Here is a 13853-nt window from a genome sequence, read left to right on the forward strand (position 1 = left end):
TTATCAAACTCAAGAATTATAGTTTGTTTAAACTACAGTTAGTAAAAACAACCAAGATCTGAAGAAGCAGTTTGATCCTGACTTGTGATCACTAAGGATAATTTTAAAATACCATAGCACCTACAGTCCATATGTCATAGGAAACTGTAGCCTGCATATGAAAGTGGATGCTTTGAACCTACTCTTGTAGTATACAAAAGGAGGAGAGGGGAGCCAAACTAGTGAATTTGGCCACATATGGGTGTGTGTTTTTCATTTTTTGTGGTTTTGTACAGGTAAACATATAGTTTACATTAAAATCATTTAAAGCATAACCCAATAGACAAATTAGAGTGCAAATTGTTTTTTCTTAAGGACACATTTGGCTGCAAAAACTAAGTTAAGTTGTTTTTGCTTAACTTCAGTTCTTGGTCTTGCATACAAAATGTACATACATTAGCTGAGTTAGTTCCCACAAGTTTTTTTTAAATTTCACTACAAGAAAAACACTTTACTTAGTGGGTAAAGGAGTCGCCCTTTGTGGAAAATACAAGCAAACCAGCACTGTGTTACTTTTCACTCATTTAATTGGTACTGTAATTTGGATATTGTGGCTAAATTTTAACAGTGCTTCCATTCAAATAAATAAGAATTCTTGGGTTGCACTGAAGACTTTCTTTCCAAGGATAACTTGTCACACCTGTGCAATGTTTAACTAATGCTCCAGCCTTCTTAAAATAGAGTTTCGCTGTTTGAAGAAAAGCAGATTAACTAGTGATCAGTACTCTTTTTAAAAAACCCCACACATATTGCTACCATTGCATTTAAGGGTGTGCTACTACATGGTTCTAAGTCAGCTGCAAATGCAGCACATAAATTTGGAATAAGCTTCATTGAAGGCCACAGGGTGCTGCAGGTTTGTATGGAAATCTTCTACAGATAGGGATCCCTCTTCTTGGCTCTAGGTTTGAGTATTCCCATGGGAAAGTGCCCTCTGGTGAGCCCTTTCCTACATCAGTTAGTAAGCATGCCTAGTAGTAGCAGCTGCAAGTAGCTACAAACCTGCCATCATAAGCTTCCCACAATATCACCAGCAGGGAGTTGCTCTGGAACATGATGGAAAATTTAAAATAGTGGTTTGCACACCCAGAGCAGGCATCATTACTTGTAAAGGCCTGCCAAGGTGCTGAATTATGTGGACACAAGATCTATACCTCTTTGCTACACAGACTGCTTTAGTGGAGAAGCAAGTATGCGACTCAGCTTGGAAGCGGTGAGCTTGGCTGAAAAAGAGCGAGAAGAGAAGAACTGGGCATAGCGGCAGCAGACCTAGGAAAACAAAATGAGGAATTGTAGAGCAAATCCATGTTCCTTCTTCCCATCTCTAGCTATGGAACGACTAAGCTATGGTCCAAATCTGGTTGGCTGGTTTAAACGCATGATAGCCATAGGCATATATGGTGCTTCCTGTATTGGGGAAGTCATGGCTCTCCAGCTAACCTTCCTCGTGACATTGTTGTGATGGAATAACAGTATGGAGTGCTCCTGGTGGACAGAAAACAGATGTGAAAATTAAATTGAATGGTGTCCTATGCATCTGTGGGGTTCCCAGTACTGGGTGCGGGGTGGGAAAGTCTTGTATGCTCACAGGGAAGTGTTTATACTCCATAACTAGGAATGGAGAAACCAAGGTTGGTCTTGTAATATGATAACCCTAGATTGGAGCCTTATCCTTTTAGTACAGATGATAATAAGGTCAAAACCAGCACTTTGCATTGAGCTTGGGAACCAATTGGTAGCCAGTGCAGTTGTGCCCGAATTGGTGTTATATTTTCAGACTGTCGCTGTCCTGGCTTAAGTGTGATATTGAACTTGAGATTTTCAGCAGTTTGAGATTTTATTGTCATATTCTGCAGGATGTCTCAGGTCTTGGGATTTCAATATTGCTCTCATTCTTAGCCGTTTCCTTATATTTTATCTTGATGCATATGGGCTGCTGTTTTTTAGGAGGAGGAATGCTGACAATTCTTCGTGCTAACAATTCAATGATTCCCTTCAACTAGAACAGGTTCATTGAAAAGTACATTTATTCTTCCAACACACAAAAGGATAAGGAAAATACTTTCTTTGAAAGCACAAGCATTAACATCCCCCCTCCCATTTTTCAATGAAACACACTTGTGATTTTAACTATTGTCACTACAAGGCTGGTGGATGGTCTAGGAATGCCAGACACAGTATTATTATTGAAACTAAGTAGATGTGGATGGACCTGACTATCAAAACCACTGGGAGTCCTACATAAAAGCAGAATATAAATACAGTAAACACTTTCTTTGATGTACAGTTTTAAAAATAAAATAAATAGTGCCTTTGAATACTGCTATATAATATGAGGTACAAAGAAACTTGATTAAAGTCAAACTGACAACCATGTGATTTATCATCAGTAAGATGAGATTCCCTAGTAAGCTTCAGTAAAATAAATTTTGTTGATTACAGTGTGCTTTTCTAATACTAAGATGCCAGATTACAGTCTGCTTTTTCTAATGTGTAGTATTTAACCCATGCTTTAAGGGACAGAAAAGCCTTATACTTGTGGCTTCAGAAATAATATTGTAGTTGTAATTTTCATTTTTTAAAAAAAATGCAAGAAACAACCTCCTCAGACACTGAAGTTTTACATTTTTTGACATGGCTGTCTGTGATTTGATTTTTCTTTGTTTCTGTTGTCCAGGTTTGGAGGAGACCAACCAGTATACATCAATATTATTAGAGATCCCATCAACCGTTTTTTATCCAACTACTTTTTCCGCCGCTTTGGAGATTGGAGAGGGGAGCAGAACCACATGATCCGCACCCCAAGCATGAGACAAGAAGAGAGATACTTAGTAAGTTCTGAATTCTTAAGTCTTTCATAAAGTCAATCTATTGAACTTCATAGCTTTGCTTCTGCCAGATTTCAGACTCTTACCTGGAGCTGGATGTTACATTTTATGTTTATGTTTTTATCACATTTTGTTGCTAAGTGGCTCTGCCCCACTACCTTCTCAGAGGCCCTTGGTGAAAGCTCTTGCCTGGCATCTACCAGAAAGGCCAGACTGCTGAACGAGATCCTTTGTGCCAGCAGACTTTGATAGGAGTTGCCTGGAAGAGCAGGATGCAAAATGCTGCCTGAATAATCCTGTTTCTCTGTGAACACCATATAATTTATGTTCCTGTACTAGATTTAGGTGTGATTTTTATTTTTATAATCTTTGGGAGCCACTCAGTCTATAAAGCTGGATATAAGCATTCAAAATACAGTGGTACGTCGGGTTAAGAACGTAATTTGTTCCGAAGGTCCGTTCTTAACCTGAAACTGTTCTTAACCTGAAGCACCACTTTAGCTAATGAGGCCTCCCGCTGCCGCTGCACCACCACCGCACGATTTCTGTTCTTATCCTGAAGCAAAGTTCTTAACCCGAGGTACTATTTCTGGGTTAGCGGAGTCTGTAACCTGAAGCGTCTGTAACCTGAAGCGTCTGTAACCTGAGGTACCATTGTAAATACAAATGCAGTGATACTTCTGGTTACGAACTTAATTCGTTCTGGAGGTCCGTTCTTAACACAAAACCGTTCTTAACCTGAGGCGCGCTTTCGCTAATGGAGTCTCCCGCTGCGCGCACGTGTGCCCCTAGCACGAGATTTCCATTCGCATCCTGGGGCAAAGTTCGCAACCAGGAGCAGCTACTTCTGGGTTAGCGGAGCTCGTAACCAGAGCGTTCCACTGTAGGTAACCAGAGGTACTACTGTAGATGTGTTAAGTCAGAAATGAATTAGTTAACCCTGGCATTTAAAGTGAGACAAAGTTGTTCAGAAGCATTTGGGTAGTTGTGGTTTAACATTCTTGATTTCTTTGACCCATCCCAATCTCTGTTTTAGTAGATTTTGAATATGGAGTATCAAGTGTTTTCTAAAATAACATAGTGGTACTTGGGCTGCATTACTATACCATAAATCAGCTAAGGACATATAGTAACTGGACATACAGTGCTACCTTGGGTTAAGAACTTAATTCATTCTGGAGGTCCGTTCTTAACCTGAAACTGTTCTTAACCTGAGGTACCACTTTAGCTAATGGGGCCTCCCGCCGCTGCGCAATTTCTGTTCTCACCCTGAAGCAAAGTTCTTAACCCGAGGTACTATTTCTGGGTTAGTGGAGTCTGTAACCTGAAGCATCTGTAACCCGAGGTACCACTGTATAGTCAAACCATTCTTAGAATATGGGAGTTGAAGCAAGGAGACGCACACTCCAATCCCTACTCAGCCAGAGTCACCTTGGGCTGGCTACTATCTCTCTTCCCAACCTACTTCGCAGGATTATGTGGTTACAATGAGGGACCATTTCTAGGAACCCCTTAATGATATGTTGATGTTTAGGCTACTCTGCCCCTTGCACTATATGCTTACTTTGGCCCAGGAAATGCACATAATTTATTGGAAAAGAAAATTACCTCAATGCTGGCATGTTGCAAAATTTCTAAATATTTAGATAGAAATCTAATAACAGGCATAAAATGTTATAATGAGTTTTTTAAAAAAATGAAATGCTTATGTGTAAAACATTCCAGTTCAGTTGCAATGGAGATAATAATGATTAATCAGTAGCCTTCCACATATATGTTTCAAGGTGATACACACAATATAAAAAAAATTTGAAACAGCATAGAAAATAACAGCAAATGAACTGAAAAACAATAAAAGGAGGGAACTGTGACAGAGACCTGTGCTTCCAGCCAGGAAAGCTTGCCAGAACAAAATGTCTTCAATTCTTTCTGGAAAATGCAGGTAGTGGATGTCTATGTCATATGGCAGAAACACTGTTTCGTAGAGCAGGGGCAGCCACACTACTAGCTCTGCTCTGTATTACTGTGGAGTTAGTTTGTGATCAGTTTTGAACCTTAGAAGAAAATCTCTTGCAGACCACAGTGAACTACTAGTTATATAAAGGATAAGGTGCTCTCTCAAGTAACCTGGAAGCAGACCATTTGTTGCAATTACGCCAGATTTCCATTGAGACTGTAAGACTTGCTGGTTTAAATGGCTTTTGGATGCTGATTTGATGAGGCTATGGAATTTTTTTGGTGGCTGAATGTTTTTAGTGGTTTGGCCTTTTGTTGCTTTTGTTTTGTTTTTAGCTTGTGGTATTTTTGATATAAGCTGTCTTGAACATAAAAAGGGAAGTAAATCAATATCTAATTTAAATAAAAATACATCTTGAGTTTGTAAAAGTGAAAATTAATAGTCATTTGCCTGCAGTTCTGTAGTTTATTCCTTTTGTTATTCATTACAGTATGTGCATTAGATAGATAGATAGATAGATAGATAGATGGATGGATGATAGATAGATGACAGAATCTTTTGACAGAAGAATCCTCCTTTGTGGCCACATACCACAAATTTACAATGCAATTCTAAACAGATTTACTCAGAAGTGAGTTCCATTATGTTTATGATTGCTTATGTTTACAACCTATAGCTTAATGAAATTAGCAGGCTTCAGTGAACTGAATGTCTCATTGTCTACTAGAACTCTTGGACATTCAGCATAAAGGTGAACATTGGAAGATTCAGGACAGAGAAAAGAAAGTACTTATTCACACGACACATAGTTAAACTATGGAACTCACTCCCACAGGAAGCAGTAGTGGCCACCAACTTGCATAATTTCAAAATAGCATTGACAAATTTATGGAGGAGAGAGCTAGGATAGCTGTGGCCATGATAACTGTGCTCTGCCTCCACAGTTAGTCATGCTTCTGAATGCCACTTGCTGGAAACCACTGGAGGGCAGAGTGCTGTTGTGTTCTAATGCTTCTTGTGAGTTTCCCACAGGCATCTGGACGGCCCCTGTGAGAACAGGATGCTGGTCTAGATGGGTCTTTGGCCTGATAGAACATCTATTTTCTTAGAGCGTTGCTGCCATTTCTGCTTTGTCCGAAAGCAGTTGTTTCTCCATCTCTCCTCCGCCTCTGTCTATTATAAACTAGGAATCTTATGAACAATCATAGCTTATATTTGGTATAACACTTGTTTGCCAGTAAATAAATGTAGATTAGTTGACTGGATATTCTGTTAGGCCTGTTACACCAATCCCTTTAAACTTGTGTTCCATCTACTTAATAATTACAAACTCATTGTAAATATTTCAGAATGTCACAGTATATATTTTAAAGAGTCTGTTGGGACAGGGAATTTTAATGCGAGCTTTTTCTGAGAGCATATTAATAGCTTTCCATTATGTGTGCGGTTTGCATGTGTTTATGTTCTTTGATATGTGCAGGAGACAGAAGAGTATGGAAAAGCGTATTTATGCCAAAGTCTTTGGGAACATCACTGTAGAAAATGTGAAACGTTTCTAGTACACTTTGTACCTCAAGACTTTTGCTAAGTGTTACATGCACTCTGCTTTCATGTGACGTAGGAGTCAAGTGCTGGCTGTCTCTCAAGTGTTCTCTTGAAAATGAAAAACTAGGTAGCATTTAGGCCTTCCAGGCTAGTTTTAAAGTCTTTGAAGTTACCTATTGTGCGTAACTTCAGAACTATGTTCAGTTACAACATAGTGGATTTAAATATCTTTAAGATAGCCCTGTGGCCTAAAATATTGTTGGGTGAACTGAAAGCTTTCTCATTATAAACACTTACTGTTTCTTCTGTTTTGTATAGAAAGGCCTAATCGTTTTCTTGGATTATCGTCCTTTTTGGCAGTCTTTGCTTGACAGTTGTCCTCCTCAAAGAACACTGTTATTTGTATTTGAGGAAAGTACTGGCTGGCTGCCAATAAAATGTGTTACAACAAGTCAGTTGTTCTCAATGGTAAAGATGTGTGTGCTTTTTTTTGGTGTGGGTTTCCCCCCGCCCCAATGGTCGTGATTTCCAACCAAATGTTCTTTGCAGTGCAAAAGATATATTAAAGTGGATCCAGTTGTGAATTGGTTGTTTCAACCAACTATGAGGAAAACGAAGGCTGCCACTATGCTACATGTTTTGTGACACTACCCTTGAAGATTGTTCAAGGTTGCAGCTGGTGCAAAACATGGCAACCTGCCCTTTTTGACAGGGGAAGTGAATAGGTCATGCTGTATTAATGCTAGACGCTGTGCTAGTTTCTGTTCGTATTCTGCTCCATATATCTGGGACCCACTTGATTAGATGATCTTGGCATGTCAGCTTCATACAGCTTTATGTTTGTTGAAGCACATCCCATATATTTGATGGTAAACCCATGTGGTCTTTTGATTGTGTTCTCTGTCTTTTATATGTGAACAATGTTACTGAAACGAACATACCCTGCTATTCTTAAGAACATCAGGGGAGCCTTGCTCCAAACACTCGATTCTTCAGTAGTGAGAAGCATAGTAACATAGAACTGGACTTTCTAGTGGTAACAACACCCTTTGCTGTGTAATGTCTTCCACACAAATGTTTATAGCCACCCTATAATGACAGTTCTCTGGATAGCTTACAGGGTTTAAATAATAGAAAATTTACAACCAAACAAAATGCAACTAAATTATAAAATCATACCTTACTTTAAAACAGCAAGGAAAAGAAACTTTGTAGCCACTAGTTTAAAACTGAAGGCAAAACACAAAGTTTCAGAACTTCTCCTTGCTCAGGTTGGAGTACGTGCCCACCAATATAATAGCATGAAAATTTCATGGGAAACTGGTAGTAGATAATAAAACTATTTCACAGGAAGTAGTTTAGATCAGGTCTTTTTTTTGGGACTTCCGGGGTGGCGCCATCGGCAATGGCGGACTCCCTCTGAACTGGAGGGACTAGCTCCGTGGAAAACGGGTCTTCTCCGCTACGGCGAAGCGGGGACCCTTCTAAAAATCACAGGCGGATGAAGCCTGTGACCATGGGACTCGGCGGGCACCTTTAGCGCCCCCCCAACTCGCAAAGGAACCCATTAACGGGCTCCGAAGTGAAGAGGGGGAAGTGGCGCGGTGCTGTGAGTCAACTGCTATTTCCGTGGAGCGAAGCCGCATAGCCGTTGCCGGAGAGCGCTGCCTTTTTCCTGGGACAATTTGGACTCTAAAATAAGCACCCGTGAGTACTTAAACTTTGAACAACTGGACCTTAAATAAGGACTTGCGAGCAGAAAAGGAACTGGATTTAAAAATTTATTTCAATTTGGTACTGAACGGGAAGGTCTAAACAGGAAGTCAGCCTTCCGTTCTTTTGTAGACAGAATAAAGCAAAGACAACGTAAACTAGAGCTTAGAAAATCGCCTTTAAAGGATTGGATTTCATCATTTAAAATTGTGGAACCCCCCTTCGACAGCAGGAGAAGAAGGGGGATCTTTTTCGGACTGTTTAAAGTGAGTTTAAAGTAAAGTAACTTTCCACCGTCCTGATCCTGGAGCGGGGTGTCAGGACTGACGTTTGAAGCTCATTGACCAGAGACAAACGTTTTTGACAGATAGCTAAAAGAAGAGAAACATAGTGATTCCACTGTTTCCTTTCGCATTTTAAAGGAACAAATATTGACAAAATATCTCAAAAAGGGAAACTTTGTTGCAAGAACAAATAGAAGCTTTCCCCCTAGAGGGAGACTGTGAAACTGTAACCAATTCCAGGGAGCCGGCAGCTGTTACAGATTACAATCGTGGGAACAGACATCTGACCTTGCAGGACAATGTATTCAGAAGCTCTGTTGTGCGCTTTCTATAAAACAAATGCCCTACTGGAACAGTTACATGAGAAGATGAATTTGATGGCGACTTCGACTAGAAATTTTGAACAGGCAGTGGGAAATTTTGAACAGACAGTGGGAAAATATGTGGAGCCCACCCAGGAATTAAATCAGGAGTGTGTGCTGACAGAACAGGCCCAACAGGAATATGAGCTTTCGGATTTGACAAATGAACTTGGAAAAAGCCAGATTTGGAGGGAAAAAGTTTGGTTTGGCTTGGAAATGGGGGGCTGGATTGACCCCCCTATGCTGGGATGTTTGGACTTTTCAAATCTAGCAATGGGCCATGAGATGTTTGGGATTGTGGGGGCTCTTAATTTTGGAGGGTTTTTGAAACATGTTTTTAAATATCACATGGAATTTAGTGTTGAATATGGAAAAGGGGCTGATCTGTCGAGAAGGGTCAAAAATATTGTCAAGCTGGAGTTACCACGAGCAGGAGACAAGGGAAAATACAGTTACAAATATGAAGAAGAGCTGCGGAAGGGACATGGAAAAGACTTGAGGGCCTCGGATATAAGGTTGCCAGGTTAATGTGCTAGATCGATGGGATAATAAGGACTGACAAAACCCGGGACCAGGAGGAAGGGACGCTGGATGAAGATTGGATCTGTTTGTATTTCTTTTTTTTTACTATTAGGACTGTTTTATAAAATTGATGAATGTTAGAAAAATGTTGGAATAAAATTACTCGGCTTTAGTAAAGATGCTTAAAGAATTATGAAAGAATATTATGGTTATGAGAAGTTGGTAAGGATAAGATTTAAGCTTTAAGTTTTAAGGTTTTTTTTTATAAAAAGATAAGATTAAAACAGTTTAAGGTAATGTAACGACAGAATATTATGAAATATGGAAAGGATTTGCTGGGATAATTAATAACTAGGATACAAAGAAAGGGAGGAGGAGGAGGTCAAAGAAAGAAGGTAATGACAGTTGAGGATTTGAGAATAATGAATTTGTTTTTAAATGTTTTTAAATGTTTGTGGTGTATTTTTGTTTTTTTCTGTTTTTTTCTTATTTTGAATTTGTATTCGTATTGTTGGAAGGGTTTGTTTCTCTCTTTGTTTACTTTGTTAACCATTTTTATTTGGTATTTTCTTTATTATTATTATTATTATTATTATTATTATTATTTTGTAACATTTTGAAAATCTCAATAAATATCTTATAAAAAAAATATAGATCAGGTCTTTTTAGTTTCTGAAAATGACAGCTGTAAGCATGGCTGCTAGGAGGAAAGGTTTATTCTTGATTTTTTTAAAAATACAGAACTACAATTATTTATTGGGTTGTTGTAGATATTGTTTGGTTTGTTAGAGCCAAATGGACCTCTTGGCACCTATGTGAAGATGTAAATTTAATAAGTGAAATTCTTGGGGGCTGTTAACTTCACCCTTGAGGTATGACAAGCTTCAGAGCTGTGTTTTAGCTTTTTGACCTATCAAAATGTTCATTGTCTCCTTATGCTTGCCCCCTGTGCTCTGTAAGAAACAAAGGATTAAACTTCTCACCAGTGACTATGTTACCAAATGTGATGTGCTACTGCCTCAAAGTACCAAGGTTTTGGCCTTTGAAATATCAAAAATGTTTGTGGAAAATTCCACTGACCATTTGGAATCTTAGTGTAAATATAGCTTCATGCCTTGAGTCTGCTCCAAAGAAAACAGCAATTTGTACAAAATGTTGGATAAGCTGTTTTAAGTGTTTTGGTGAATGTCTGTGTTTATCAAGACTTTACTTAAAGCCAGCAAGTCTTTTATCCAAAGCCAGATACAGTATAAGCAGCTGCTGCATGGTGTGTGCGCAACTTTGCTACTTGAATTGACATTGGGAAAAGTTAAAGTGCTGTCTGCCTTTCTATCTCCCAGCTACTGATATTAAAACAGGCTGTTTTATAAGTCAGTACCAGCCCTTTGCCCCTTGGTCATTTTTGTTGCCATTTTCTGCATGTTTTCCAGCTTTCTAGTAACCTTTTCAAGATGCAGGAACTGAAATTTATGTGCTTGCACCATAAATTTCTACCCCTTTCCTCATGTTCTCTATGGGATTCATCCTTCTCACAGTTATTATACACTGGGTCAACACCATCAATCTGCTATCCATAAAAACACAAGAAGAGCTCTTAACGTCTCAGACCTTTTAATTCAGCAACCTGTTCTCACAGTAGCCAACCAGATGCCTATGTGAAGCCATCCATCTGGAATTCCCCAGGTCTTCACAAACATACTGGCTCTGACAGTGGAGGTAGTACACCACCATCATAGCTCATATCTTTATATATCATGATACCAAGATCTCTCTCCTGGTCAGACACTGCCAACTCAGACCCCCACAGTGTATATGTGAAGTATATGTGATTTGGATTTCAGCAGACTTGGCTGCCTCACTGATCCATCCCTAACTCCAGATCATTTATGACCACTACAGGTCCTTGCAGGACCCCACTTCTTACAACTCTTCATTGTGATAACTGGCCATTCCTGCTCTCTACTACTCCTTCTTTATCCAGATGCTGATCTACAAGAGGACATGTCTCTTTCCCAACAACTACAAACTTTACTCGGGAACCTGCAGTGAGGGACTTTGTGACAAACTTTTGCAAGTCCATGGAATTTGGTGTCTACCAGATCATCCCTCTCTACTTGCTTATGAACACTCCCAGAGAACTCTGATATTGCTAGAAATATTAAAATAAAGGAAACTTATTGTAACTATTCATAGTAGAATGTAAATACCATGGAAGCTTTTGGCAGGATAAACTAATAAAACAACTTGTTGCTATTCCAAAATAATAGAGAGATGGAAAAAGACTTTCCTCGCTTTTATTTAACAAAAAAAGTTACCTACAGTCAAGTGTTTGGAAAATATAAATTACAAGTACAAATAGAAATAGGAAAGTAAACCAGGTTCTCTCCCAGTGTGATTTGGCAGTCTGCATTGTACCATCGCATGGGCTGCTGTGGTTATGTGTAAATGCCATGCTCTTCCCCAATGAATTATTGCCCTTCATTTGAACAGATTCAAGGTAATATGGGCTAAGTCAGCTAAATACAGATTGCATGTAACACAATTTGCTGTTGCTTATTGTAAAATAAGGGCAAGGACCTTTTAGCTCCACCCATTAAAATGTTCCAGGTGAGATGCTGTCATGGAAGCTGGTGAAGTTGTTGGTTAATTGACAAGTTACTGAAACACGCTGTTCTAGGGCCACTTTCCACTGTCCTTTTATTGTAGGTTAGCTCCAGAAAATGTGCCTAGCTTTGGAGGAAGGGTGGAGAATTCCCCAGGCATGAGCACCTTTGTGTGAGCCCTGGATAGAATCTTTTATTTCAAACCTAGCTTCAAGGCAACAGAGTAAGAGATTTACTGTAAATTAGTCTTCATGCCATTTTATTTGGCCATTATAGGGAGAGCGTGCTGATCTCTCAATTTCCCATTGGAAGCATGAAAATTGGCAGCTTCAGCATGACTTTCAACTAGGTATTGGCAGGTTGTCAATAAGAACTCATGATAGAGCACCACTTTAGAGATCTCTGTTGAAAACATTGATCAGAGAAAATCAAAGGCAGAAGAACATTGCTTCTTCTGATGTGTTTGAAGAAGAGACTAATTTGCAAATTATTGATCATAGTCTTTGAACAACTGCCTGAAGGTACACAAGAAACTGCTTGCTACAGCAAATGCATTAAAAATGCAAAAATATAGTCCTTAAGTCTATGATAAATGCCAGAGACATTTTAAAATTAGGAATTTACATTTCTTAAAGGCCTAAAGTTAAGGCAAACTAGTATAAACTGATCTAATAAGGAAAATATGGATATGGATATGGATATGGATACCCAGCTGGAATAAAATGTTTTGCATCAATAGCTTACAGCACACACACACAAAAACACATTTAGAACTGAAAATGCATTGATGCAATTTTATGCATTTTAAAATGCAGTTTGCATTTTTTTACAGCAAATAAGTACAGCACAATGAAAACCAATCTGAATGCAGATTGTGAAGTCCTTCAAGGGAGGGCTCCATGCCTTCTAGATAAATGTTTATATAGCATTAAAAATCCATTGAAAACAGAGTGTGGTTCATAGCAGTAAATTGTCTCTCAAGCCTATGGATTAAAAGGCGAAGCCAAGGAAGACATAATCAAGTCAGAATGCACTAGGTTGCATGAAGATTTTGCAATCAATTGTGCCTTCTGGAAACTGAAGGGACATGCACTCAATAAATCTGGGTGAGTTGTGGCACTTGTAACCGGTCACATCACAGACACGGTATCTGGTGTTTGCTTGAAATGCTTACATATACTGGTGCTAGCTGGTTTGGGGGAAATGTGCATTAGCAACTAAATAATGTGATTTCAGTAAAGTCATCCCAGCAGCAAAAACTGTACAGTAGCCAAAGATCTTTGGATTCAGCACTACAACTGCATGAAGAAGACAGATTATGTGAAAATATTTGTCAAAGGGGCAATATTTGTTCTTTGGGAACAGCTACAGTTTGCAGGCTTATTACTGAGGTCTGGCTGTGAGTTAGAAATATGCCTCATAATTCCTTGGTTCAGCAAATGAACTTAGCAACTTGGTATGCTTCCCTTTTAAAAATGTGTTCTTCTCCAGTTAGAGAATGTCCATCCGTTTTTCTGGGTGCTTCTCCTATGGCATTCTATGCTGTTAAAGCAGGCAGGGAGAGGGGGCTTATAGTTCTATACTTCTACTCTGGGACGTTTACTGCCTTTTCAGTTATGATGTATCACTTAACTATGATTAAAGCTGGTATTTGCTCTGAGGAAGGAAGGGTTTGCACACTGTGAGACATGATCCCAAAGTGTGTCTGCAGTCTCTTTCCTGTAGTGAAGAGCTACCCAACGTTAACCTCCACTTGAGTCCCTTTCAGCGGTATGCTCTGCAATCGTCCCAGAGAAATGAGCCCATCAGCGTGACTAATAGCACCTTTCAGTCAACACTCCAGCCCCCCTCTCACATTACTTATGGCATGGTGTAGAAATGGGCTGCATGACCACACCTCTGTCATAGGACTACACCTGATTCCCCAGCGCACATACATTAGCATAGACCACTGAGCCAGGGAAGCCTGCATGGGTATACCTCTCTGTCTGTAGACTTTC

The 13853-nt window shown here is 39.3% G+C and overlaps 2 protein-coding genes across 6 annotated transcripts in view; one reads left to right on the forward strand and one right to left on the reverse strand.

Moving 5' to 3' along the window:
- Positions 1-13853, forward strand: part of UST (uronyl 2-sulfotransferase) — a 123034-nt gene that overhangs the window by 74236 nt on the left and 34945 nt on the right. Inside the window, exon 5 of the mRNA XM_080998578.1 lies at positions 2717-2870. Within this exon, the coding sequence (XP_080854704.1) occupies positions 2717-2870 (154 nt within the window). The remainder of the gene's footprint in view (positions 1-2716; positions 2871-13853) is intronic.
- The window catches only part of LOC308473244 (uncharacterized protein), a 138839-nt gene that overhangs the window by 47844 nt on the left and 77142 nt on the right, over positions 1-13853 (reverse strand). The window contains exon 4 of one of the 5 annotated variants that reach the window (XR_013983981.1): positions 1404-1524. The exons of the other annotated variants lie outside the window; for them this stretch is intronic. The gene's annotated coding sequence lies outside the window, so the exon portion shown is untranslated. Of the gene's footprint in view, positions 1-1403; positions 1525-13853 lie in introns of those variants that run through there. 5 annotated transcript variants of the gene reach the window in all.

Source organism: Podarcis pityusensis (genome assembly GCF_964106645.2).
Source record: "Podarcis pityusensis genome assembly, chromosome: 3".
NCBI lineage: Eukaryota > Metazoa > Chordata > Lepidosauria > Squamata > Lacertidae > Podarcis > Podarcis pityusensis.